Source organism: Chaetodon auriga, chromosome 5 (assembly GCF_051107435.1).
Source record: "Chaetodon auriga isolate fChaAug3 chromosome 5, fChaAug3.hap1, whole genome shotgun sequence".
Lineage (NCBI taxonomy): Eukaryota > Metazoa > Chordata > Actinopteri > Chaetodontiformes > Chaetodontidae > Chaetodon > Chaetodon auriga.
Window position 1 is genome coordinate 10456872 of NC_135078.1, and position 27597 is coordinate 10484468.

Sequence of the window (27597 nt, forward strand, 5' to 3'; positions counted from 1 at the left end):
AGGGGAGGCACAACAACGCTTCCTCCAGACGACGCGGCTTCTGTGTGATAACTGAATTCTTGTCCTGACGCAGAAAATTTTCCCCCATATGAAAAATATCATACTGTACATACAGACTTCTAGGAAATAAACAGACGTTTCCTTTAGTTTCTCATGGCTAAGGCAGAAATTGATGGTGAAACCTTTGGGTGCGCCTGTGACTCGGCGCCCCGACGCACAGCCTGACATCGTACTGAAGCCGATGAGAGATGAAAACAGGGATCTTTTTTTTTTGTTTTTAACGGAAAAAAAGTTAGAAATTCATCTGATTCACCTTCTATCATCACCCTTGCCACTGAAATATCTTAAGACTCTTTGGGCTATATATATATATATGTGTATATATATATATTTTTTATATTTATGTATATATTTGCATTAGGGCCTTATGAGTGTGTTCGTTAAGGATTAAAATACAAGGTCTTTGTTAAAATATAGATCCTCATCAACACTTGCGTGATGGCTTGTGGCCCATAAAGTCTCTGGCTGATTATGTGATTTCATTGCATAAATCAGTTGATTTAACTCGGGTTTATCTTTTTTTCTAAGAGATAAAGAGAGAAAAAATATAGAGCTAGAGATCAAGGAGTCCCTTGTAACAGTGCGACAAAGGTTAGAAAAGAAGATCTTCTCGATGATGGATGATTCTTATACGTAATCAACCGTTGTTTGTGCGATGTAGGCAGAGTTATAACCACAACAGCTGCACCGAAAAACACAACAGCTAGTCTGTCACTGTCATTCAACTGGACGTGAAAGGTTGAATAGGAATAGCCAGAGCCAAATGCCTTTTGAGACACACAAAAAAAATTGTTTATCTTGGCTTAAAACACAAAATCACCCCCAAACTGTAAGCTGTGACGTGGCCCTCCCCTCTCCCTCCCCCCTCCCCCACCTCGACAGGAGAGAGAGAGAGATAGAGAGAGAGAGGGAGGGAGAGAGAGAGGGAGGGAGAGAGAGAGAGAGAGAGGGAGAGAGAGGGAAAGGATGACTGATTGATTGACAGATTCCTGACGCCATTCCTGAGCAAAGTGGACTGGACGAGTGAGACCCAAGGAATCCAGGTGATGTGGACAACAGGAGAGGGGGGAGAAAAAAACCAACCAAACAAAAAAAAAAAATCATCACAGCAACAGTGTGGAGGCGGGGAGGAGCAGTGGCAACGCAGAAGCCCGTCCACAGAATCATCTGCAGGGAGAAGAAACAGTGACCGTGTGATGAGCCGTCACAGATTTGCTTTTTTTTTTTAGCTTCATGACTTAAAATTTAAAATGGTTGCTATCCTCTTAATCTGAGTTTCAAGGTTTCCTGTGTAGTGTTTTTAGTGAACTCTGAGTTGCCTCTATGCATGAAATATGCTACATAAAACAAACCAGACAGCCTGATGTCCTTTTGCTTCTGAACTGAATCAGCATGTAGCTTATGTTCAGACTGACTGCTCTATAAGATGTCACCTTGAAATGCTAGTCCACATAAACATGTCTGTCAGAAATGAAAAATGACTGTATGGAAATAACCCAGACATATAGATATCATCTCAATAGATCCATGACACGCTCTTCGAAAGAGATTAATCTGATGAACTACATTTATTTTTTGCACAAAATGACTAAAGACTACAGAACATCCCCTAGAAAAAATGACTAGCAGTGGCCTAATGTTGGTGTGATATAGATCAAATCAGCCTGATCCTCCAACACATTTTAAAGCTGCAAAAACAAACTGTTGCTGCTGCACAGAGCAGCCGTGTGCTTTCTGCTGCTCTAATTCAGAAGACGTCACACTCTGTTCCTTTTTCAGTAGCCTCGTGTTATGCATAGAAATGCTGCAGAGTGGAAACACAGTAATTACATATGTTGACAAAAAGCCGGCGATAGGCTATAAAATGAGGCACTGATAGTTATTTTCACAGCAAGAGGCCTGTCAGGGAGCAGATGGTGGTTAGCGGAGATCAGGGGGGAGAAGACACCACATCTGAGGAGTGCCAGTGACCTTTGTCATGCAAAACATGTGTTTTCTACAGGATTTGTAATCATATATGATCTGGCAGCTCCCTGAAGCAGAACAGCCCACTGCACTCAAAACAGTGAAACATTACATCCAATATGGACGCATGACTATGAATAAAACACAGTAAAAACATGAATCTGAACAGATCATTGGACGGCAGCTTTAGGTGTTTACTTTCTAATACTTGGTGCTACTGACACATTTTGGTTGGTACCAAAATAAGTATGGAGGTTCAATCTGCAACCAGGGTTGGAATCTGGCACCCACGATCCGCCAAAGGCCAGTAATTTTTTTGTAGTGGAGGCTGAATTTGCTCAACCGAGCAGTCACGGTGGAGGGTAAATGTAAGCAGTGCAACAAAGCGAGTTGTGACATTCCGGACTGAATTGTGAGTCTGCTTTAACTTGGACACTTTAACAAGGAGACACACAAAAATAAAGTGGGGTTACATCACAGAGGTGAAGAGGTCTGCAGAGAAAACCTCCATGGAGGAGACGCAGGCAAAGAGGAGCAGGTCAGAGAGTTTTTTTTTTTTTTAATGACGAGTGGACAAAAAGTGAAGATGGAACGTCAGCATCGAGTGAATGTCAAATACCATTTTTGGTAGAGCTGAGCGTCCCTACTTAAATATCTAAATGTCAAGCATAAACATAGGACTGTTTAAGCTTTGGATGCAAACTGGCAGCAATAAAGCTGATTTATGCTTGAAGTAGCAGTTCAGATTGATGGTTTTTCAAGTGGTTTTATCCTGATGAAGAACCTCCACTTCACACTGTACAAAAGCCAAATTTTAACGTATATTACAGTGAACTCTGTGAGGTCTTCAGCTCGAGTGGTGAGTCGTTAAATTTAGCGCGACTGAACCCGTAGTTTTGTAAAGCTGTAACACCACTTACAGCTTTATTGCTTAAAGTAGTTTACATGATGGACACTCAACTGTGCTGCATTTTCAAAGCAGCGGAGGTGGAAACATCTGACTGCGATGAGGATCACCCAGATCTTTTTCCATGAAAAGCTGGCTGTTTCAAGACTTCACTGCAGCGACTGGTAACGTTGTTCTGTACCTGCAGCTCTGAGCACTGAGTTTCTGTTGGTTTTCAGGTTCTGTGCTGGACTGCAGTGATTTGGACTGACCTGTTTAAGATGTTAGGACCTAAAGCCCGGCTGGAAACGTGCAGTTTCTTCAAAGATGAGCTCCTTCAGTGTCTCTTTGGGTAAGTCATCCAGCTCCATGTCAAACTTGAATGGGGCCTCAGCAACAGGCTACACAGCAAATCAGAGAGGACATGTTGTTGTGAGCGGCTGAATCCAGTGCACCAGTTTAAAAAACCTTCACCATCATGCGGTTATGTAGGTATCATTTGGGGATTTATGGAGAAACGAAACGGATGACAAAAAGTTCAAGACGTGGTATCTTGAGCAAAAGATGACGTATCCCAGTTCCAAACAGGCTCATTTAGCCCAAGCTCACAGCCAACAGCCCAAGATGACCGCCTCACCTCATCCGTAGGGTCATAGTATTGCTCCAGGTAGGGGTGCGCCAGGGCCTCCTCCACCTCGATCCGCTTGTGAGGGTTAAAGGTCAACATCTTGTCCAACAGATCCAGAGCTGCAGCAGAAGGATGTGAACATGTAGCAGGGCGAAGGCGCTGTTAATTCAGGGTGACTGTAAAACAGTGAGCGTGCCTGCCCACTAGAGGGCACCATCACACCCAACATGCTGTTTGGCTTATTTACAGATGGGAAACGATGAATCAGTCAATTATCTTTTCTCTTCTGCTAACATTAATATAAGTATTGATGAAAGAATTGGAGTTGAATTCTAATAATCCAGCAAGCTACCAAGCACCTGTGCTTCAAATGAAATGATATTCTAGCGGGGGTGGCTCTCCCTTGTCTGCAGTACAACCTCTCAAAGACTGATAATATTCTAGAAACTCTACGATCATTGGGACTGATGTGTGTGGCTCTGACCTTTGGGATCAGCGTTGGGGAAGAGGCGGTTCCACGGCACTTTGCAGCGCAAAGGCAGCGACAAAAGATAGTTCCTGGCCTTGATGTTGATAATGCAGTTGAGATCCTCCTGAGAGGGAGAACCCAGGATCCCTGAGGAGAAGATAATCAAGAAAAATTACTCCCCTCGACTCTGTACACGGCCATTAGCTTGTGCACAACTTAAAATGAAACACACTGTCTACCGATTCACACAGGCCCCGCTTGAAGTTTTCAGTTGCGTGGGGAAATTTTCTTGAGAAAAAATGACAACAGTCTGAACACACAACAAAATGACAGATGGGAGAAGCAATATGTGGTCAAGAACCAAGACAACAAAAGAGCTACAGTGTCGATGGATATGAAATTATAGTTCAAGTCTTAAGTTCTCAACTCTTTCAAGTTATTGACACATGCTATGACCAAGAGATATTTACTGTAACCAAGACAAAGACACAGTATACAGTATATTATATACACTTAATTTTCCATATTAAAAGTAGCAGATTTTTATTTTTAAGTACTTAAATACACTTATTTCAGGAATTTGATATCTTAACACCAGGCTGCAGGAAATATGCCCGTCCATCCATCCATCCATTTCCACCCGCTTTATCTGGGACCGGGTCGCGGGGGCAAATGTGTGTTAAACTCAATAAATACGTGTTATTACAATGAATAGGTTTAAAACCTCACTAGAATCAACCTTTAAACTCCAATGTAAAACTTTCTGAAACCATCTTCTCATCAGTGAAACCTGATTTGCCTGAAAATGCACTAAACCACAAATGATACTGGACTTCACATTATGCTAGTATGAAATTTGTGGGGGAAATACTTGAGCACCACACCCATCCTAAAAACACTGGACACAAAGAGAATTGTTACCCAAAATGTGGTTAAGCTGATCCAAGTAGTGCTTCCCGGGAAAGATTGGTCTGTTGGACAACATCTCAGCCAGGATGCAACCCACTGACCAGATGTCTATGGACTTGGTATAGCCCTGAGAGTGAGAATGAACTCATTAGAGCAGTGTTAGCCTCATTCTTCTGACTGCTTAACCAACTTCATATTCAAACATTAAAAACACTCTATTTTAACAACTGAAATTATATTCAAGACCCAGCTGATGTAAGGTGAAAAAAGAAGAAACACTTACTGCATGAGCACAGCTGACATGATTACAATATTATTCAATGTTTTAACCGGAGATGGGTCATGATTTTCAAATGTCCAGTAAATTACAATTACACACACAGATTTATTAAAAAACAAACAGACATAGTGAGGTACATGCGACACGTAGTTGATTTATAATAATGTAAAAATGTCCAGATTAGCTCAGGTTGCAGCCTAACATTGTTAGAGGGGAGTGTGTTTGCTGCTGGAGAGGAAATTAAGTTCCTGTTTACAATACTAGCAAATACTATTTTTGCTTGAAATGCTCAAAATACCCATCCCCGCTGTAAAATGCAGGCATGTCAACATTTCATGGCAGGTGAGGACACTCACCTTGGAGTTGAGCATGATCTCAGGTGCTCGGTACCAACGAGTGGCTACATACTCTGTGAGGAAACCAGTGTGATCATGGTCAGGGTCAGCCACACGAGCCAGACCAAAATCACAGATCTGCAGGAAGAAGAACAACGTCGAATGTTCATCAGCATCAGCGCATGACAGAGTTTCTACCCATATTATGCTATTATGGGAGACTATAATTCAATTTAAAATCTATTAAATTTAGACAGAAAAGGCCTTTCCACACTGACAAAAATGTAATTTGGGAGGCTAAGACTGAATGCTGGTAATATTGGCCATGAAATATAAACCAATGTTTAATATGAAACAAAATCTGCATCATCAGTGACTGAAAATAAACTTTTAAATCAGCGTCAAGGTCTCTTTGAGACACTACCTTGAGATCGCAGGTGGTGTTGAGCAGGAGGTTGGAAGGCTTCAGGTCACGGTGAAGGACGTTGGCAGAGTGGATGTACTTGAGCCCTCGTAGGATCTGGTAGAGGAAGTAGCAGATGTGGTCGTTGCTCAGGTGTTGAGTCTTCAGGAGCTTGTACAGGTCTGTCTCCATGAGATCCTGGACAATATATCTGCACAGTGCTCCGTTAAAGAATCACCTAACAGTATATTCAACATATCACCTCATCTTCATGCAAGAATGGACTCCTTTTTTCCATGCTCTAATTAAATATTTCGTTTTATTTTTCTGCTTTTTGCTTCAAAAAACCTACACCTTGATCCCTGAGTTCAGAGAAGCACTCCACCACTGTGGAGTCAGAGGTCATCTTGAGTAGCCTGAGAAACCATCACAAATTTGTGGAACAGGTGTGTTCACCAGGCAGCATCGCCTGAATCCAGCTGATGAAGTTAATTATCTTCATTGTTTTGTCCAGAGCGTCTTTCAGATCCCCAATCAGTCTAGCCACAACAGCCTTGAATGGGCTGAATGAGACAGTGAAGTGCATTAGTTTTGGGAGCAACATTTATAATTCTGCTCACCAGACCCAGTTTGCCGACCACGGCAGGAGCACCAACCCTAACCCTTAGACAAACCTAATCAATGACCACTGCTATCCTGCATATAACCAGTGCTATAATAAATAATAATAAATATAATAGAAAGTATAAATATATATACTGGATGTGTGCTGCCCTCTCCTGGCGTGCAATGTCTCCACCTCGGGGTGGCTGCATTTTTGAACCCACAGAAAACTTTTGAGTTTTGACTCTTTTTGGTTGCTGTAGTTGATCAGAGTGGAGTGTTTAAGCTGCAGAGTAGCAGACTGGGTTAGAAATGTGAAGTCAGCAGCTATTAGTACATTAATATGAGCCCATGATTTTTTTATGTTAATGTGAGGTAAAATGGATAGTTTGTTAATATCATTAAGGTAATTCCCATTATGTGTTAGCATCGAGCTAACGGACAAGTCCTAAAAATTAATTCAGTAATCATAACAGTTAAGTGAGTTGTTTTTTCTTGGGCCCTATTTATCATCTGCTTCACCAATTTTAGTATAAGTCAGAGTTTGCGTACTTTTACCCCATCAAGTTTGTTTTTATGGATCACGACCTTTGCGTGGGAAGTGGTGTACACCTCTTTCAAGGCTCCATGTTGTGCGTACACAGTGGTTATAAACAAACAACAAACTGAAACCATGTTTGGCCCATGTGGGCTTTAACCTAATTTGGTGAAAGAAATCTGATCTGTAGGTGAGATATATTAGCTGGAAGGGTTTATTGTTTATGTTAGGGCGAATGCTCATGTTGTCTGCAAGCAAGGCAAGCAGGAGGGAGTGAGCTGATGAGCCGTGGGCTTAAGTTACAGCCATTTCTTTTAGGTAAGGAAGAGTGTAAAACTACACAAACTGCACTATGAAACTGACAGTAACTATGAACTCCTCCAGTTTGCTCCTGTTACTGCTGAGCTACAATGAAGAGCCTCTCTTCCAAATATATGGTGACAGGTGGCGATTATGTAATGAAATATATCTGACAACCCATGTTCAACGACAAATAATAAGCTAAGACCGACTTCACTGGTATCCACGATGTAATTTTGAATGTTTGAACTACATAAGCTTGAAAGCACAAATATCTTGAAAACCATCAAATACAAATACTTTATAGCAACATCATGCAACTATTTTACCTTAAAATAAAGGCTAAAACAATTGTGGTGAACTGACTTGTAACTGGGCGGTGGTGTCTCTTTCATTCACTATGTAACTTGAGTTGAACACACATGGCCTCCCGCAAAAAGCTCAATCTCAGCAGAACCAATGAGCTTGTGGTGGACTTCAATATGGATGTTGCTGCAAAGAAGCTACAAACTGTAAAACATGGATGCTTCACACACATCTTCAGCCGGGCAGCACAGAAGATCTCTACAATCAGCACAGTTTCAAGGTGGACACCAAAGATTAGTGTCACCAATTCAGCATCTGACCAAATGTGGAATATGGTCACAGTCTGCCCTTCTGTTCCTGACTTGTGGTGTTGAATAATGGCCAGAAAAGTCACAGTGAAGTTGACCTTTGGCCTTTTGTATATAAAATGTCATCACTTCTTCATGTTATCATATGAGGCATTTGTATGAAATGTCATGATTAACATATGAAACGTTGTGGTTTTGTAAGGCCACAGTGACCTTTGACTACCAATATTGAATCAGTTCATCCGTAAGTCAAAGTGAACATTTGGGCCAAATTTGAAGGAATTCCCATTCACGAGAATGGGAAGTACATGTGCACATAGAGACGAACAACCAGAAAACATAATGCCTCTGACCACAGCTGTCAGCGGGGTAGAGGCATAAAAACTAGGGGCGGCGAGCAGGGTGGCAGGCAGAGTCATCTAATAGGACCACTAGCTGCTTGGCTAACTGATCTACTTAGTGGCTGGTAGGACAGTGGTGTCAAGGTCAACTGCACTCCAAACTTGTATGGCAGTATAATATAGTTGTATAATGTTGTTTTAACATGGTATTAACAACCAAATGCAAGAAAAAGATTAATTATTCATTAATTATTAATGAACAGCGTATGTGAAAGGATACACGTCCTTCATCTGGTCAATGGTTGGTGTGCGGATAATGTCGTTAATTCCGATGATGTTCTCATGTTTGAAGCGCAGAAGGATTTTGATCTCTCTCAGGGTGCGTTGGCAGTACGTCTGGTGTTCAAAGGGGCTGATCTTCTTAATGGCCACACGGATCTTGTTGTCCCGGTCATAGGCAGAGCTGGATTATTAGAAGAAAAAAACACAAAAGCAACAAAAGCAAATAATTAGACACCAATACTGAAGGAGCAAAAGACTTTGACTTTTTGAAAGTGACAAGTGTGTAAAGCCCTAAAAACATTTAAAAACACCCAGAAACAGTGATACTTAAATTCCTGTTTTGCATATTTTGTACAGACTCTTCTGTGCAACTGAAGCCTCAGTCTCAGTGATATCCACGATCCTTGCTAAAGAGAAGCATGTGATGGGCACTGATATCTCTTCCATATGAGCCAATAACACCACTTCACATACCAAGCTGTACCGTAAACAACCGTGCCTGCTGCTAAAAGCCTGTGATACAGTTAGGATTCTCAGCTCGATGCCATTTTGGAGGTTTACTGGTTCACAAACTGCAGTAAGCGCCCGTCACCTGCAGCTCTTCACCACAACAGTTCATTTCTTTTTACATCATTGCCCTCACAAATATTTTAAAATGATCCACTGACAATCCACTCACAATCAAAGAAAAGGAAAATTAATCATATCTTGCTGTGCAGATCAAGTTTCATTGAACAGCAGCAGTAAGGCGCTAACCTCAGTGACAAATGCTGCTTCCTTCCTGTGGTTTGCTGGTGGAAAGCTCTTAACGTGAAGTAGTGACTGCAGGAAATGTTCAGTTTGCATTGGCAGTATTTAGACAGGCAAACACACCTCTGATACAGTGTGGAGCAGAAAGCAGTGCTGCTGCTGCAGTGTCTGTTCAATAAAAGTAAGAATAGAAATGTAGGAGTGGAACAAAACTTCCAACCACAGAAAATGTTGCTTTACACAAGAGCTGCCGAAGTGCTGCTACCTGACTGACCACAGCCATCAGATTAGTATGTGATCTCTGATTGGCTCAGTTACCAAGCACTGCAGGTCAGCGGAGAGGATGCACTGCAGGTCAGCGGAGAGGATGCAGTGAAATTAACATATGGTCACCACTGCTTGGGCTTGCATGTGCAATACACACAAGCCAGAGGGAAAGAGCCCAAAGATCATGTGCACCTTGATGAAGGTAAGTTAACCTCATTCTGGTTTCCCACACGTTTTATGACTTACACCAGTGCAAAGCATGGCGATATTGATGACATCCTTCACCAGTATTCTCTCAGTAATGCATGTGATGGGACAATTCATCTTGTCGAGGGAACGAATGTTAGCAGGCAGCTCAGCTCCATTTTGCGATATTGGCAGCTGATATGCAATAAAGAAAAGCACAACAGATACAACAACACATACAGGAAATGATAAAGCATGTTTGCATGCATGGGATGAGCGGGGTCTGGCAGATCTCACACTAAAGCCAGATGCTGAGAAGAGGCAATAAGTGAATGCACCAAGCTTAGGAGGAGCTTATGCATCAATCACATCACGCATACTTCATGACAGAGACATTTACTGTCTATCCCTCATTTAAAAGTTCAGACCTGTGTCAAATATACTGCCAACAGAGCAAAATCAAAGAATTTGTTGATTATGCAAAGTTTCTGATGAAAAAGAAAAACACTGATCAATTACCGACAATATCCAGACTGGAAAAACACGTATTAGCTGTTACTACTCACTAATCTTTTCATGAGGAGATCTGTTGGCCGTTAGCTAAAGGAATGTGAATGAGAAAGAGCAGCATGGCACATGAACACAGAAAACTCTCCTGTGTACGATCAGAAGGAAAGAAATAAAACCATGCCCTTTAGCATAATGCTGTATTATTAGTATTATTGGTCCATATGATCTTCTGAGAGCATTGGATTTTTGTTTACTCTGCATCTTTTAATTAGTTTTCCACTGAGTGATGAAACAGTGGTTTTCTGGTAGCTGGCATGTTCAGGTTCAGGTGTGTACGATAATTAAATGTGATCTTTCAGTGGAATTGTTTTGTGACAACAACATTATTGTACTACAAAATCCTCCAAATTGAGCGAAATGCAACAAAAACCCAGGAAAAAACAAAAGGAGTCACTGGTCCACACGTGTAAAAATATCTGACTGACTGTCTGAGTGTGTCTACGCTCAGCAGACTAATTGTTCAATTGCGCTCTGAAATCTTGGCCCTGCCTGTGATGAGACACCTCCTCCACACCATTCCAGGTATAGACATGTCCACTGTTGAATTTCTGGCTCTTTTCACTGGCTTAAAGGCCGTTCAGCTTCCTCATGTTCACTCAGCCTGAGGTATTTTGAATTAGCACACTGGGGCCTAAACCTGCATCGCTTGCCAACTTTAACTTTAACTCAAACAGCCATCATCTCAGTGTTGTTTTCCAATCCAATAATATAGAATAAAACAATGTCTGGGTGTTGCCTTTAAGTGCCGTGGCCATTAAATTCACATCATTTTTAGGGTCACATGAAATTTTTGGGTTCTTGCTCTTTGAAGCACATAGAGGTGTTAATGTAATGACAGAAATCCAGTCCACCTTGTCAAAGAATGACAATTTATAGTCTTGATTTGTATATGAACTGGCCAGACATCTTCAGTGCACAGGAACTGACACATGAAAACCAAGTCCAACTCACCACCTGCTGCCAAGAAACACAAATGACTGCAGCCAACTTCCAAGATTTTCTGGATTTCTAAGTCATCTGGTCTCAAACTGTTGCAACTTGCTGCCATTTGGTGCAATGACAACAGCAAAACTGCTCAATAAAGCTGTACCTCAGGATAACGAATTGAGGAAACTTGCAATATTAATGATTTCCTTAAGTTCTTAAGCTTCATCGTTTACATGTAGCCAAGAGCGATTTTATTTCTGCACATTACAAACAACAGCAATGACTGAAAAACACCCACATAGTATGACAAAATAAGAACATGAGTTGCTATAGTGATGGGGGTGTAGGGACTGAAATGTAAACACAAGTGTGCCAACCTTCTGCGAGGGAAATATGAGTGACCTTCCTTTCCACTTGTGTGAGAGGACTGAGAGTGTGTGTGTGTGTGTGTGTGTGTGTGTGTGTGTGGGAGGCAATAGTTCTCCATGTAACTGTTCTACAGCAGAAGATACCCTCATGCGCAGAGAGGCAGGGAGCGACAAGACGTATTCATCAAAGCTGACATCTGATCCAGACCAGAGCCAGTTTGGCTCAGATGGATCTTCAGATTGTTTTTAGAACAGTCAATGGTACAGCCTCCGCCACTTTCTCATGTACGATGTAAACTCCCAAGCAGACTGTCCTTACAATACCATGCCATCTCTAGCTGTATGGGAAAAAAAAACAACAATTTGGCTAATTATTTGTACATAGTCTTAAATATAACGTGCCTAATTTGGCTTGTATATACAGGATTGTGCACAACTTGTGTACAATCCTACAAGTAACTGACAGGTTTCACCACTATAGGTCCTATTCATTCATAACCCCATTAATTTTACTAAAAAAACACTTCATTATGCACTAAACATGTCGTCTCCTGTCTTATTTAAATGTTTATCCCACTTTCTGACGTCAATGAGATTACAAAAATGACCTCAGTGGCTGTGTTTAGTGCAAAGAGACGTGAGGACAACCTTCGTTCACACTACATTTCACCATGTTTACTGAGGCAAGCCCATTAGTTCCTAGTGGGTTTGCCAAGGCGAGTAACAGGAGGAACTTTCTGAGGAAGTACAAAGTACACTGACTTTAGTGTGTAGTATTAATATACTGTCCTCAGTGTACTGTGAGTCCTGGGCTGCTCAGCCTTATCACTGAAGGGTGGACTTTAAGTCTGAGAATGACAAGAACTCTCAAGAACCCAGGACTTTTTGATTTTTGGTTTTGATCTTTCTTGGAGGGGAGGATACGACACCTGGCTCCATGCTCACAGCCTGCTGAAGGTGTCACCTGTCTGACACACAACTGACTGTAATTCCTCACTATAAAAATACTGGCAAAGCACTCCTTACGTTTTGCAGCTCAATCCAAAGGGAGACTGCGTGCAAACTGCTGAAATTAAACCTTTCAAGCCATTTTTAATCAACAATGTGTCAGCTTCACAAATACAAATATTTTGTGGTTTTCTTCTTTCTGTGACGTACATTTTTCACAATAATGAAAATAATCATTACTTCAGCCTTAGCTGAAGGTTAGATTAAAATCTTCAAGAGAGGTTCAAACTGCCTGATAACTCAGTGGCAACACTAAACACGCCTATGATACAGTCCTCTGACTCCTCTGGTAACTTTGGATAAATGCATCTATGAGAACCTCTACTCACACACTGTACATGCAGGTATGTCATCACCTGTCATGACAGATGGACAAAGTGTGAAGATTTTCTTGTAATTGAAGACATGTGCTTAATCTTAATAAAGATGCTCTGGTGACATTAACAGCTGCAGGCTCTTGTGTGCAAGAGTGAAGAGAATCAGCTCTGAGCTGCCTTTCCTGTTTCCTTTGCTTCTGTATTGTTTTCTGAGCATGCTCAGTGCCCAGGAAGGTGTGTGTGTGTGTGTGTGTGTGTGTGTGTGTGTGTGTGTGTGTTGGGGGGGGGGGGGGGGGTTTCCAAGGAGATGGGAATACAAGGCTTTACACTGCAGCCGCTGTGTTATGCAATAGGGCTGTTACCATGACGATGTTCAAGGGGCTGGGTTAAAGGAAGAAGGGGACAAGCTCACTATGCTTCAGGGCAACACGTAACAAGAGAGTGGAGATATGAAGGTCCATGCACAAACTACACAGACACCGCAGAATCCAACGTTTGGCAAAGGCTTTAAAAGCAGCGCGAGCTGAAGCGTCAGGTTGGAGGGGTGGGCTTCAAACGACAGTCACAGGCTGCCAGGCTGTTTGTGGCATCAAGCATTGGTGCTGTGGGGTTAGAGGCTCTTTGCATTGTGGTATTTATTATTATTATATTATTCAATGTGTTACAATGACAATCAGCATGATCATTATTATTCATCTCATTTCTGAGATTTGGAGTAATGTTCAAATTCAAATACAAATCAAGTCACATGAAGAAATGTATGTGAAAATATTTATTATATTTTATCACTTTCTGTCTTGATATTTCCATTAGAGCTACAATTCCAAATAAATACAATCCTTGGGCATTTTTACTATATTTCATATACTACCCTGATTTATTTATTAATCAACAAAGTAAAGATCAGATTTAATGCCCTAATTTCCATTTTAAGAATCTGTACTCAAGGAAGCTCCTACTAAAATCTATAGCTTTAAAGTCTCCCCTTACATCCCCATGTTTCTTCCCTATACTTCCCAAACAATGATCGACTGCTTTATTCTACATGTGATTTGTGTTTCTTCAGTTTTGTTTCTGCATCAGTTATGTTGAATCTTTCCCTCAGAGCAGACATGTATCCTTTGCTGTCTCAGAGTTTTCAGTAGTAAAGCCTCAGGCTTCACTATCGCCTACAAGAGTTCACACAATATGGCCTTCTTAGCTGTGTGTTAAAAAAAAAAGAAAAAAGAAAAAAAAAAAAGTTAAACTTGAGGACACAGAAAAAGTGAACCAAATCTGTTTAACACATTTGATCACTTAAGAATTTATTCATGGGACCTATTTCGGATTTGGCTGCATCTTTTTTTCATTTTGCTTATCAAAATACACTTCCTGTTTCTCTGTGTACTGACCACAATAACCCATTTTTGGCAGAGTGACTGTGAGGTGTTTGTGTTTGCAAGAGCCTCTCTCAAGCTTGCATGGCTGTTTCATAAACTATGTCTGTGATGGAGTGGAAACCTGGTGTTTCACCACCTTCCTCATTACATATAAGCTCTTGCACCCCATGTTAAATACAATGAACACAATTTAAGCATCGCCCTTTTCCTGCCTTAAAAAGAAAAATACACCACTGCAAAAATCTGTGAATAGACTGAACATTACATTTCTATGTAACACTGTCAAGTTTTGTTTCTGAGAATAAATTTCAGAATAACAAGCAATCACCAGCATATATCTCAGAGTAGCAATGCAAAATATTTAACACCGGTAACTAATCATTGTTAGCAACATTTAGGAAACTTTGAGGAGGCAACTTTTCCCTCCATGCACTGTGCACACACACACTGGGCTTTGATTTCAATTTCTATAGATCCTGACTGTGGTATGTGTACTACTTTGTCACAGGTCCGGTTTCAGCTTTACACTGTTAGTAGCCCCTTACAGCCATAGATTCTTAGAAAACCCAAAAAACATATAGTCATTTAGATTACACAACAGACTGAACAGAGACCTCATTAAAAACACAATCAGGCCGAATACAGTAAATGAAGACTACTTGACAGAAATTCAGATTTGTTCTCATGTCCACATCTTTACTTGTTTCTACAGTTTTAGGTTTGAATCTTTCACAGCAACTAGCATGAAATCAGACTAACTCAAAACCATACAAGGAAACTGGCTACACACCCAGCTTAATTACAAACTGAATGCACAGGTCCTCACTGGCATTAAAAAGAAATGTGGTGTGTAAATAGCAGCTACGTTGACTTTAAGAGAAATCCCATAGAAAAACATTTTCACGATGAGCTTAAACGGCTTCTTTGTGCAACCATAAAAGGTACGACAACTCCATCTGATCCATTGGTCAACAAAGATTTCCTTTAGTGTGAGCATTTATGTTCAACACAGGTTTGGGGATGCAGGCACATCAGTGGTGAAAGCAGTGTAACCCAAACATGGGAAATACTCTACTGTCTAATGTGAAGTACAGCAGCCCCCCTACAAGAAGCACATCTCTTTTTTATATTATATTTTTTTCCCTTCCTATAAGCACTCTGCCACTCATACAGAAGTGCTGTGTAACCTCCAGCACTCAGGGGTCGATCAAACACGTGGACTTCGGTATTTCTGTTTGAGCTGATTATCAGCAAGGTCGTAGATTCAACCACCAGTCCAGTCTCTACATTCAACCCCACTCACTTGGTTGTATTTTGCATATATCAAAATTCTGCCAATTAAATGAAGTGCTCTTATGTATCCCTGAATGAGGATAACCAATTAACACAAGAGCTGCCAGAAAAACATCTTTTCAGTTGAAAAAGTGTGCAAATAACAATTCAAAATCCTTCTTCAGAAATCAGAATTTAATCTGGCTGATGCAAGGATTTTGTCACGGGGTACGTGTCAAACTGTTACCTCATCACATCGTTTAAGTCTTTTCTTTTCTTATGTGATGGTAAACTGAATATGACTGGTTTCAGGCTGTTGATTGGACAAAAGAGGCATTTGAAGACATAACCTTGGGTTTAAGGAAATTGTAAAAAGGCGTTTTAAAGTGCAGCCAGGTGTGGTGTCAGGAAAGACATCCGGCATAAAACCTATGCCAAATCAAATATGCAGGTCGTAAATCTGTTTTACATACATGATCAGTCGAGGTCCAGTCAGGTTAGCAATGACCACCACCAGTACTGTTGGCCAGCAGGGTGGAAACTATGCTACTGTTGGGCAAAGAAATGGGAAAGGGGGAAGGCATGTCTGGGGGCAGCAGGAGGAGAGGAGATGGGAAAGGAGTGTGGAGGTGAGAGTGGGAACTTTAAATTACTGGCTGATATGTTAGAGAAAAGGAAGGTAGATAAACTGTGTGTGCAAGAGACCAGGTGGAAGGAGAGTAATGGCAGGAGCATCTGAGGTGGGTTCAAACTTTCCTACCATGGAGTAGATGGGAGGAGAAATTGGGGTCAGGATAATACCCACAGAAGAGTATGTCTAGAGTGTGGTGGAGGTGAAGAGTGTGCCCGACAGAGTGATGAGTATGAAGCTGGAAAATGAAGGTGTGATGATGACTATTGTTAGTGCATATGCCCGGCAAGTTGGATTTAAGGTGGAGGAGAGAGAAGAATTCTGGAGTGAGCTGGATGAAGTGGTGGAGAGTGTACCATAGGAGGAGGAGGAGGAGGAGGAGGAGGAGGAGGAGTGGTGACTGGAGTGGACTTCAACGGGCATGTTGGTGAAGGGAACAGAGGTGATGAGGTGATGTGTAGGAACACTGTCGAGAGGAATGTGGAAGGACAGATGGCGATGGTGGTGGATTTTGCAAAAAGGATGGAAATGGCTGTGGAGTTTGGAGATCGAGGAGAGGAAGATAGTGAAGGCAGAGCCAGGGATGTTGAAGAAGGAAGACTGCTGTGTGTTCAGGGATGAGTTAAGACACTTGGTTGGTGGTAGAGAAGAGTTGCCAGATGGCAGGGCAACTACAACGGAACTGGTGAGGGAAACATCCAGGACAGTACTTGGTGTGTCATCTGGACAGTGGGAGGAAGACAAGGAGACTTGGTGGTGGAATGAGGAAGTAAAAAAGTATATGAAGGAAGAGGTTGGCAAAGAAGATGTGGGATAGTCAGATGAAGAGAGGTGAAGACTAAGGAAAAGGCATTTCAAAAGATGTATGAGAGGTCAGACACAAGGAAGGAGAAAAGGACTTGGGCAGATTGGCCAGAGAGAGAGAGACAGAGCTTGGAAAGATGTGCAGCAGGTTAGGGTACTGAAGGGCAGAGATGGAAAAGTGCTGGCAAACGAGGGGTGTGTTGAAGTGGTTTAGGTGGAAGGAGTACTTTGAGGGGCTAGTGAATACGAAAATGAGAGAGAAGGGTACATGATGTGCAGATAGTGAATCAGGAAGAGTGGCAGATTAACAAGAATGAGGTGAGGGCAGCTATGAGAAGGATGAAGGGCTGAAGAGTGGAAAGGCCGTCGTTCGACATGACAAACCTGTGGAGGCACAGAGATGTTTAGAAGAGATTGCAGTAGGGTTTTTAACTAATAACTTAACTTTGTGGATTTGTGAAAGCATATGACAGGGTGCCAAGAAGATGTGTGGTACTGGGGAGTGGAGGCTGGCAGAGAAGTATGTAAGAGTGGTGCAGGATATGTATGAGGGCAGTGTGACAGTGGTGAGGCGTGTGGTAGGAGTGACGGACGGGTACAAGGTAAAGGTGGGATTACATGAAGGATCGGCCCTGAGCCTTTTATTGTTTGCAGTGGTGATGGTGCACTTGACGAACAAGATCAGGCAGGAGTCTCTGTGGACTACGATATCCTCAGATGACGTGATCTGCAGTGGGAGTAGGGAGCAGGATGAGGAGAGGCTGGAGAGGTAGTGGTATGCACTGGAGAGGTGACAAAGTGAGAGAGGCGAGATTGAGATGGTTTGGACATGAGAGGAGGAGAGATCATAGATATGTGGGCAAGACGCTCAGGATGGAGCTACAAGCCAAGAAGAAAAGAGGAAGGTCAAGGGGAGGTTTGAGGATGTGGCGAGGGATGGGGGTAAGAGATATGGTCAAAATCTTTCAGTCAGTTTATGAAATGATAAAGGTATAAATCAATTGTTCTGTAAATCAATTGTAAATGTTATTCTGAATCCAAACCATGTCCACACAACAGAAGTCACCTCCTTTTAGTAATAAGTTCTTCTCACTCCTCTTGGGATGTTGGGATGCCTCCTGCTCTTTATTTACAATTTCACTCTCCTCTATGTCACTCTCTTCTTCTGTCGCAGTTGGCAAATCAGCTCAGAGTTACATTATCGCCACCAACTGTGGCTCTCACATCACGTGACAATGTAATAAGCAATCCTGCTGCCCGTCACATTACCTTCAGAGGCAGATGGATTCACCAGATCATGCAAGAATCCAGCAAACCTCGCTACATAGCCTGCCACACAGCATATACAGTCATATTTCCCAACCCGAGTGAGGGAGGACATGCACGTGGTTGGTGATGAAATAAAATAATTAATTACTGATAGATCAGTCAATAATACGAGTAATTCTGCAGCCTTAATACTATGAAAGATCCAGAGAGAATTGATACAGTCAGTTCATCCTGATGTTCTCTACAACCCAACAGGAAAATCAACCACATCCATCTGCTGACTCTCTACTAACAACCTGTTTATTAAACCACATTGGTGATGTGTAACTTATGCTGGTAATTTGGAATATTAGCCAAAGTTTACAAAAAGGGACACAGAAGTAGCTGGGCTGCAGAAAAACATGCACAAAACCTGAGCGTTCAACATTCTTTGCTTTGTGTCTGCAGGAGCATGACTTCAAAGATGAAAACCTAAACCAACCACCACCAAAAACCATAGTACTTGTGATAGAACTCAAATGTGCTGATTTCAATACAACTTCAACTTCTGCAAGCATACTTTGATACAAAAATGAGGCCAAGAGATACGATCAAAGCCTTTTGACCACTCCACTCAAGCAAAAAGGTTTGTGCTCATATGAATCAGCTGATTTTCTGATAAATATGTGGATGCGACATGTAAAAGGAAAACATGTGACCGTAGTGCAGTAATAAAATGCATCCAGCAGGCCTTGATGATGAACACTGATATCAGCTTCAACGCAACAAGCAGCAGGGTGTGTGAATACTTTACTTGTTTGTTGAACCAGAAGTCATCTTGCTCGTCTTGGCAGGCGTAATCACCCAAATTACACAAATTACATCTCCTTCTGAATTGCACAACAGGATTTCAGAGTGTCAAGGCTCTCTTTCTCTCCCTCCTTCTCCCATTGGCTGTGGAGTGGTGGTACTGATGTCAGAAGCAGAAGGGTTGCCATGGAGATGGGCACCACAGTGGCATTTCAAGAGGACGGCTCAGGGAAGAATGAAGGAGAGCATCAGCAGCGGCTGAGAATCAGGCAGGTCAAGGAGTCGAGAGTAAGATTAGAAGGAGCCAGAGTCACCAGGAAGGGGGCAAGAGTGACAAAGAAATATTGTGGGATTTGATGATGATGATGATGAGATGTTTACTACAGATGTGTTAAATGGCACTTTGTTGCAATGAAGTATACTATATTTCTTGGCAGCTAGTTATATCTTAAAACTATAAAATCAAAATAAAATGTCCTGTGAGCTTTGTCTGGACTCTACACTATCTATGATTAGGATCATGATATTAAAGCTAATATAATAAAAAATAATACAATAACGTTAAATGGAACATGATGCTGTGATATGTCGGACTGAGCACAGTCACACAGGCTTTTAAAAGGAAGCTGTTGTTTGAACAGAGTAGACATTGCTATAAAGTTTTTAAATTATTTTCAATAAGATGTTCACAGTCTTTTACACATGCCACACAATATCTTGCGGATATGCTTTGTAATATCCTTAGGCTCACCTCTGGCATCTGGGAAAAAAATCTGGGTACGATATTACGCTTTTGTTTGACACCAAGTCGTACATGCTGGCATTTCATTGGTGTGCTGTGACGTGACAAGTTACATTTACTTTAACAATGAGCTGTGAACTACAAAATACTACTCGCATCAAGGATCTGTTTTATGGCCTTCGATGTCTTTCAATTAGAAATGTGTCTTTCAAATAAACGTGTTAAAGCTGGTAGCAAATCCATTGATACTGGATATATAACATCATTTGCAGTCAGTCATAACTGCGATGATACTGACCTTGAAAGACAGATCAGGTACTGGTCATGATATAACTGATGAACATTAAATACAGTTTCTTTCTTTCTTTCTTTTGGATGCAGCCCTTTGTCCCCCAAAACTGACACCAGCTAATGAAGTTAATGAGGCAAAAACAAAAATTAACAAACAACAAAAATGTTTATAAGTAAAAGCAATGAGATGGCATCTCAATGTTTAGTTTCATAGCGTTTCATAGTTTCAAGAGGTGGAATATGACCGGATACCAACAGTCATTTTAGATACAAAACTTTTTATAAATATGAGCTACTTCAGCAGCTTTCCCCCATGATCTAACTGTTCACGTGGGTGGGATAAAAAGGCAGAGTATGCCACAGAATACCATCACAGAGGGTGATACAGTATCTTGCGATTGTGTAAGCAGACGGTGTGCACGAACTGAGGCTTGTGTTAAGAGGCTCAGTGCACAGTCAATCTGCACAGCCCTCAGCCACTGGAAAGCTCTGACATGCTACAGCCTTACCATCAACAAGAGCCTATTGAAAACAAAAATAGGACTACTCTGAAAATGAAAGAGACGTGCCTCATAGTTGACCGCCCTCTTACCATGCAGTCAAACACAACCAGACTTTGTAACAAAGCTTATCCTTAAACAGACTCAAAACTTTGCAGAAACATAACAATTACCAAAACTTTCTTTGTACAAAGACCTGAAGACTCTAAAATTCACATGTTTTATATCTGTAATGGCTGCAAACAACCTTTAGTGCAAGAAGCATACGCTGATTTTAAGCCTTTGTCCCATCTTGTCCTATTAAGATTTGCAGAATTGTTAAAACTGTTCAAAGAAATCAGTACAACATACGACTACTACAACTCTGAAAGGAGTACCTACAGCTAAGGTTGCTAACAAACTAACAAAATAAGTTTTATCTTGATTAAAATGCTCAAATTCTTCTCTACAGTACACGTAGACAATACCCATTTTACTTGGAATATGGACACGAGCCCTGTATCACTCATTAGCTTCTGAGAAAGAGAGATAAAAGAAACACTTTATGTGAAGTTACATTGAAAACCAAAGGCGTGTTGAACAGTAGTTAACCCACAAACAGTCTCTGAAGCAGAATTCAGATCAACTGTTGGTGATAAAACTAATTCTTGCAGAAGGCTGTGAAGAGAAGTTGCAGTTGTGATACCTTGTTTACACGTGGGTAGCATCTAGAAAGTCAAAAACTGTCAAGAGAAAACAGTTTGATGGCATAACAAGTCAGTGCTGTAGCGAAATTATTGCCATGAGTTCACACTGATCACCTATCTCCAGTGTCAGGAATGTAGCAGTGATGAACGGTGGCCCGTTCCAAGTCTCCACATACATTTCCATATGAACCACATGCTGCCAGTAATAACACCTTTAATCAGATACAAATCCTTGGCCACAAAGTTTGCATCTTTGGCACGATGTTATACACGCAGTGCCGGGATGACCTTTCGTGTGATAAAGTAAGTTAAAATGCTTAATATTTTAAAGAAGAAAACAGCAGAAAACAGGACATGGCAACCGTAAACAGCATCTCAGCTGAAGGCTCAATGTGAACCATCAGCTTCAGAAAGTTGTTTGGTAAAAAGTTGTAATTGTGCTTTCAACGCGTCTCGGTGTAAATCTTTAATATAAAATTATCCTCTATGTTTTACAAATGTTTTTTAGCATGTAAGCACAGTGTATATAATGTCCGTCGCTTACTTTAATTCTAGAAGGTGCACGCGTGTCATTTGAAGGTGTTTGCATGTACGTATTGTTTTGTTTAATGACAGTTTCTCAACAGGAAGATGGATCAACCAATCAGCATGTTTGGGGCACAGGGTTGCATGATGGCTGTTGATATTTGGAGGGGGTAAAATTCAAGTTATACCTTAACCTCTCTGTGTATCTGTAGAGATGTTTAAGTGCATCTCTGCAGAAATATCGCTCCAGCCTTCTCTATGTATTTACATAAAGTGTAAAATATACAATGGTGCACTGCCACCACAAAGGCCCTGATAAAAAAATGCGATGTGATGTAAAAATACTTCACAGATGCAAACCAAGACATGTCTACGAAGTACAAACAGCAGCACTTTCTCTGGCTGCTGCACATCAAAGCAACATGACCAACTGACTCAAAACTACAGGTCTCAAGAAGAACACAGCAAGACAAGTGCAAGGAGGCTGAGGCTGACACATCGCCCACTCCAAATGCCTTTGAGCACGCCAAAAATACAGAAACAACACCAAAGTAAAGAACCGGGCTTCTGCATGAATACGAGTGAAGATCACAGTCAAACTGAGACAATACTGGGCTGTTTGAGAAGCTTCTGCTGCTGGTATAGAGGCTGGTAGAGTCATTTAAAGGCTACAAGAATCAGAATTACTCTCAAAACAAATAAAGTAAAAGAAAATATCTTAATCTCTTTTTGAGATCCTAAGAAAATGAATCACAATGCTCTCTCAAATTATATAGTCACAACAGTTTATGTTGTTGCTTATTTTGTCTAACAGGATCCACTTACCAGAGAGAAGGGCTTGTAAAAGATAAAAAGGTCACATTTAATGGACACAAAGTTTTTGTAGCCTCACATTTTTACCAGCTTAGAGATTTTGGCATCACTGGGAGGCAAAACAAATACAATTCCAGTCTCTGTAACCTTAGTCAAGCATGAGAGACCCGTTTGTGCCTGCAGCTCTAATTTATAATTGCTGATGTCAGGAAATAAGAGACGTCTGAAAACGAGTGTCTCCTTCATACACAGAAATCTTTTTTGGGTTGTTTTCTGCAGTCGGTTGAGATCCTTGCTAGTTGTCCCCAATATACTCTATCAGCATTTCCTTGGAAGGTCATCGAGACTTTAGAATTACAATTTAAGGCAGGTTTTTTTGGTGTGACCTGCAAAGCGCAGTTCACACCAGCCCAAATGAACCAGACACATGGATTGACACATTCCCATGATGAAATAAACTGGTCACAACATGCTTCAACATCAAAAGACGCCTCATCTTGAAGCAAACTGTCAAAGGGCAGAACAAAATTATTAACTTTATTTAGGGGCGACAAAGTATTATACTTAATGCAGTTCACATTACACAAAGCAGCATTCACAGCACCCAGAAAAAGAAAGCATCGTGTAGCGAGCAGGGGCACTGATGGCCAGCATAGATGAACGTGTAACAAAAGGAGCTCAGGTCCCAGATTAAGTTTACAGACACTGAAACTTTATCGCAAGAAAGTTCAAAGGGCAAAAACATCACTGTGCTGCCCACATGGCTTAACGTGCAGTTATCTCTGAGAGGTGAAGAGCAAAAACACCAGAATGACGAGAACTAAGGCAACAAGTGGAAAAAAAAAATCCCACAAGTTACCACTTGTAACATATCAACATTAATTGTTGGCTAAGAGGATGCCATGCCCAGCTTTGCCTTTAGCAAAAAGAGGACTTAGTGTGAGCTGTGTTTCAGGTAGAGCGCTGCAGAAACTCAAAATATCTTCAAGTAATTTTGCTCATGACAGCGTGCCCCTTTACAGTTGTGTTCATTCTTCTGTTGTCACCAAAAACCAAGCTTCATGGATGACCAGTCTGTTTTTTCCCCCCTAAAAATGGTTTGGAGCTTAGGATAAAATTTTATAAATCTTCTAAAATCTTGTTCATCTATTTGTCTAATTATAGGGGGCAGTGCACATTAATTAACATCAGTGTAAAAAGTGCCAGGGTTAGCAAAACAGCTCATCTGCACAAAATGCAGCATCAGATATTAATAGTTTAATGTAATTAAAACATGATTAATCCAGCACACATTAAGACAGTCAGCAGTCTCTGTTGATTGAGGCTGAAACAAAGCAGTGAATCCTCACTCAACAGCATATACATGATACTTGTATTCTTTCAATTATTTACATGATTAATAAACTGTCACAATTGGACCAAATAATATGCAATTAAGTGTTTCAGCATTAATATAATCAGAGGTGAATTTCCTGAAATGATATTCTTTCCAGACCATTTTCTGAGGTACCATTGTCTCTTTTATGACTAGAACGACCTCACAGACATCTCGTTACATCTCCTTGCAGCACTGGGTCTTTAGCTGTGGACTGCATCTCACCTGGTCTGCTTGCCTTCAGCTTTAGTATGTACCAGTCATTTGCTGATGGGGGAACATACAAGTAATAGCTATAGCTGTGTGCTTTTGGTGGGTTTCCCATTTTGCAAAGAAAAAGAGGCTCAACAATCCCCTACACTGTACACTGTAGGTGGGCTATGTGTCAAATCAGTGTTCTTAGAAAAACCCAGCTCCTCTTATCACAGAGGAAAACATCTACACTGCTGCTGTTTGACACTAGGACAATATACAGTATTATGTAACACAGCACAGCGTGCACATTTAATGTCAACTACATCACCACAGGCTACAGAAACAAGATTTAGTGCTTTTGAAGGAGGAGAGTGGGATTCAGCCTCACAAATCTGAGATTCAGTTAAAAGCAAATTAACTGTTTTATCAGAGTGAATACTATAAACCTTCACAATCGAGATAACAGCCGCACATTTGAAGGGGATAAAATCTATACGCCATAAATGAAACTGTGCAGAAATTGAATTCTGATGAGTTTTTCCTCCTCTATATCCCAGGTAGCAGATCAATATGGGTCTCATCTACAAATTCCTTCACACACAATGCATATCATCAGCGTCAGTATCAGTTACTGTACAAGGACATCCCTTGAGGTACTTCTGCAATAAATTGTCTTGCATATTGCCTACATATCTAAACACAGTGTACAGCTCCTATGGGTGAGAGCCCATGGAAATTTCATGGAGATGTTGTAGCATCAGATCACAACAAATCCAGTATTGACTATGACTGAAAATCAAAATATTCAATAGTGAAGTACAAAAAGGGGTGTTACACAATTTGGGGGAGATTTTAAAAAAAAAAGAAAAAAAAGAAAAAAAAGAAAAGTCAATTAGCATCACAGCAAATCTGAAGAGGAGGATTGCACACACCCTGATGGGTGCCTGATGAAGAGTTAGTATTGACAAAATACCAAATTTGTTCATATTATAAGCTGTATGTTATGTAAGTAGAAGATGTAATACAGCCTCAATTAAAATCATGCTAATGGTATCTTACGCAGAAGGCTGCTCCCAGTTGATGCAAGTTTTTAGTGGCTACCTACATTAAACAGGCGTCCAGGATAAGTCCATTGACTTTTTGTCGGCGATCACTGCAACGCTAAATCCCTCTTGGTGTGCAGCGAAAGAAGTCAGCCGACTGAGCCGTGATTTAATCTTCCCTCCGTCTTCCCCGACGTGAACTACCATCGCTCTGACACTGTTGCTCGCTAGCTCCAACATGACATTAGTTGTTTTCAAAGGAAAACGCATAGCGGTAAGTTAGCCTCCGTTATGTCGGGCCAAGGAGGAAAGGTGTAAACTCTCCACAATACGCGAAAAGCGATGTGAGCAAACATAGTTTTCAGGTACACTTACCACACCATCCCGTAGGCTCCTTCCCCGATGTAGGAGAGGTTGCTGTACCGAGGCCCGACGTCGAAGGCCTGCCCGCGGACCAGCTCCGTTCCCGACCCGGGGCTGGGGCCGCAGCCAGCAGGGGCAGACACCGCAGCTGTCGCCATTATGTGGACTGACTTCTTTACAACGCTATCAAATAAAAAAGAGCGACTGAGATTAGAAAAATATATCTGTGTGTTTTTATATCCGTCGTCGCTGTGACTGAAGCAGGGGTTTCAATGTGGCAGAGGCCTTCAGTATGTGTGGAGTGTCTTTTCTTCCCGTGAATGTGCGTTCAGAGCGACCACACCGCTGCTGTGCTGTCGCAGGCAGGCAGGGGCGAGTAGCGGAGAGGCTGCTGCTGCAGGAAATAACGGAGGCGGTCATGTGACCCGGTGTTTTATTTTTTTTCTTTCCCTTTTTCCTTTTTTTTTTTTGGGAGGATGACCAGTGTTGCCTTCATGTGCTGCTTCAACTCACTAAAGCCAAACAGTCAGGTTACTGGATACAGCGGTGGGTGAAGTATTCAGATCCTTAACTTGAGTAAAAGTACAAATTCCACGCTGTGAAAATACTGCATTACAGATAATGGAGTAAGTACTGTATTGAACTCTATTGTACTCAAGTTAATGTACTTGCATTCCACCACTGCATAGATCACATAGGTTATAAATTAATTTTATTTTCTGGATGAGAAAAACAAAGAAAAAAGTTACAGTTATAACACAAACTTTAATTATTATACTGTATTGTAAATGTTTATCAGATTTTGTGGAACAACTTTTGTGGACTTAGCCCCCTGTTAGGGGGGCCTGGGGAAAAAATGAGCTACTGGACCCACATTAGCAGTATGGTCATATTACAGATTCCTCCTTGAATCTTGAGCTGCCTCTGCTGAAATCTCAGTCCAGAGTCACTTTTGCCTTCAGAAAGTAAATGAGACAACTGAGAACAATCCTGAGTCCTATAAGCATTAATTCTGCACGTGTCACATCAGGCACGTTCAGATTCTCCTTTAAACCTTTGCTGATGTGTTCCCAGCTGTTCAGACAAAACCGAATATTGCCATATCACACATAAGAAAGGGTCAAGTTAACCAATGGTGGGTAAGAATCCCTTGTGACACCCTGGGTCAACCTAAGGCAGGCACAGCCAGGGCAACGACTCCCATGAACCCTTCAGCTCTGCTGTGCCTGCCTTCAAATGTTTTTGTCCACCTCCTGATTATATCCTCAGTTGGGGTCCGCAGCTCTCCTTCCCTGCTGTGAAAAACTTGAAAACCAAAAAACCCTCCTCAAGCCCCTCCCACACAATGTCAAGCTTCTCTGCATCACTTTGTGAGTAAAATGTGGAGGATCAAGGTGTTGCTCCTCCTGAATAGAGAATTACATGTTACTTGTTAGTCCACTGTCATATTATCAAGACCCTCCTGATGGCTTGCCAATGTGGACAACATCAGTGACCTTTAATACAAAGATGGGCAATGCTTCCCATGAGCACTAAGCTCTGGTTTGCCCACAGAAAACAAATGTTTCTCTCAGCCCCTGATTATATCTTCAGACAGGGTCAGTAGTTCTCATTTCCTGCTGCCTGGACAAAGCCACGCCTCACCTTTCTCAGCCTCCTGCAGGTTTGCCAGAACCTGCATGAGACCTCCTCAAGTTCTGCGCACACTGTCCCGATCCCCTCTCAAGTCTGCGTGACAAAACTGGACCATGGCCTTTTGAACCTTAGAAAATACGAAGTTAAACTTGAGGTAGATCCGGTCACTAGGTGTCCAGATCTCTGAGGTCCTCTCCTGAACCATCAGAACCTCCATCCGGGTCAAAAAGACACCACAGCTGCTCCACTTGCAGAGGAGACTTCTGGCCTCCAGGAGGC

The 27597-nt window shown here is 41.5% G+C and overlaps 1 protein-coding gene across 1 annotated transcript; it reads right to left on the minus strand.

Moving 5' to 3' along the window:
* Nucleotides 1–583: 583 nt before the first annotated feature.
* mapk1 (mitogen-activated protein kinase 1) lies at nucleotides 584–26062 on the minus strand. The gene is made up of 9 exons (XM_076730004.1): nucleotides 25696–26062; nucleotides 8612–8794; nucleotides 5957–6146; nucleotides 5554–5670; nucleotides 4930–5044; nucleotides 4024–4155; nucleotides 3549–3658; nucleotides 3184–3312; nucleotides 584–1227 (listed from the first exon to the last, which is right to left on the minus strand). Exons 1-8 carry the CDS (start codon nucleotides 25839–25841, stop codon nucleotides 3196–3198), a joined length of 1110 nt encoding a protein of 369 aa, XP_076586119.1. The 5' UTR covers nucleotides 25842–26062; the 3' UTR covers nucleotides 584–1227; nucleotides 3184–3195.
* Between the last annotated feature and the right edge of the window lie 1535 nt (nucleotides 26063–27597).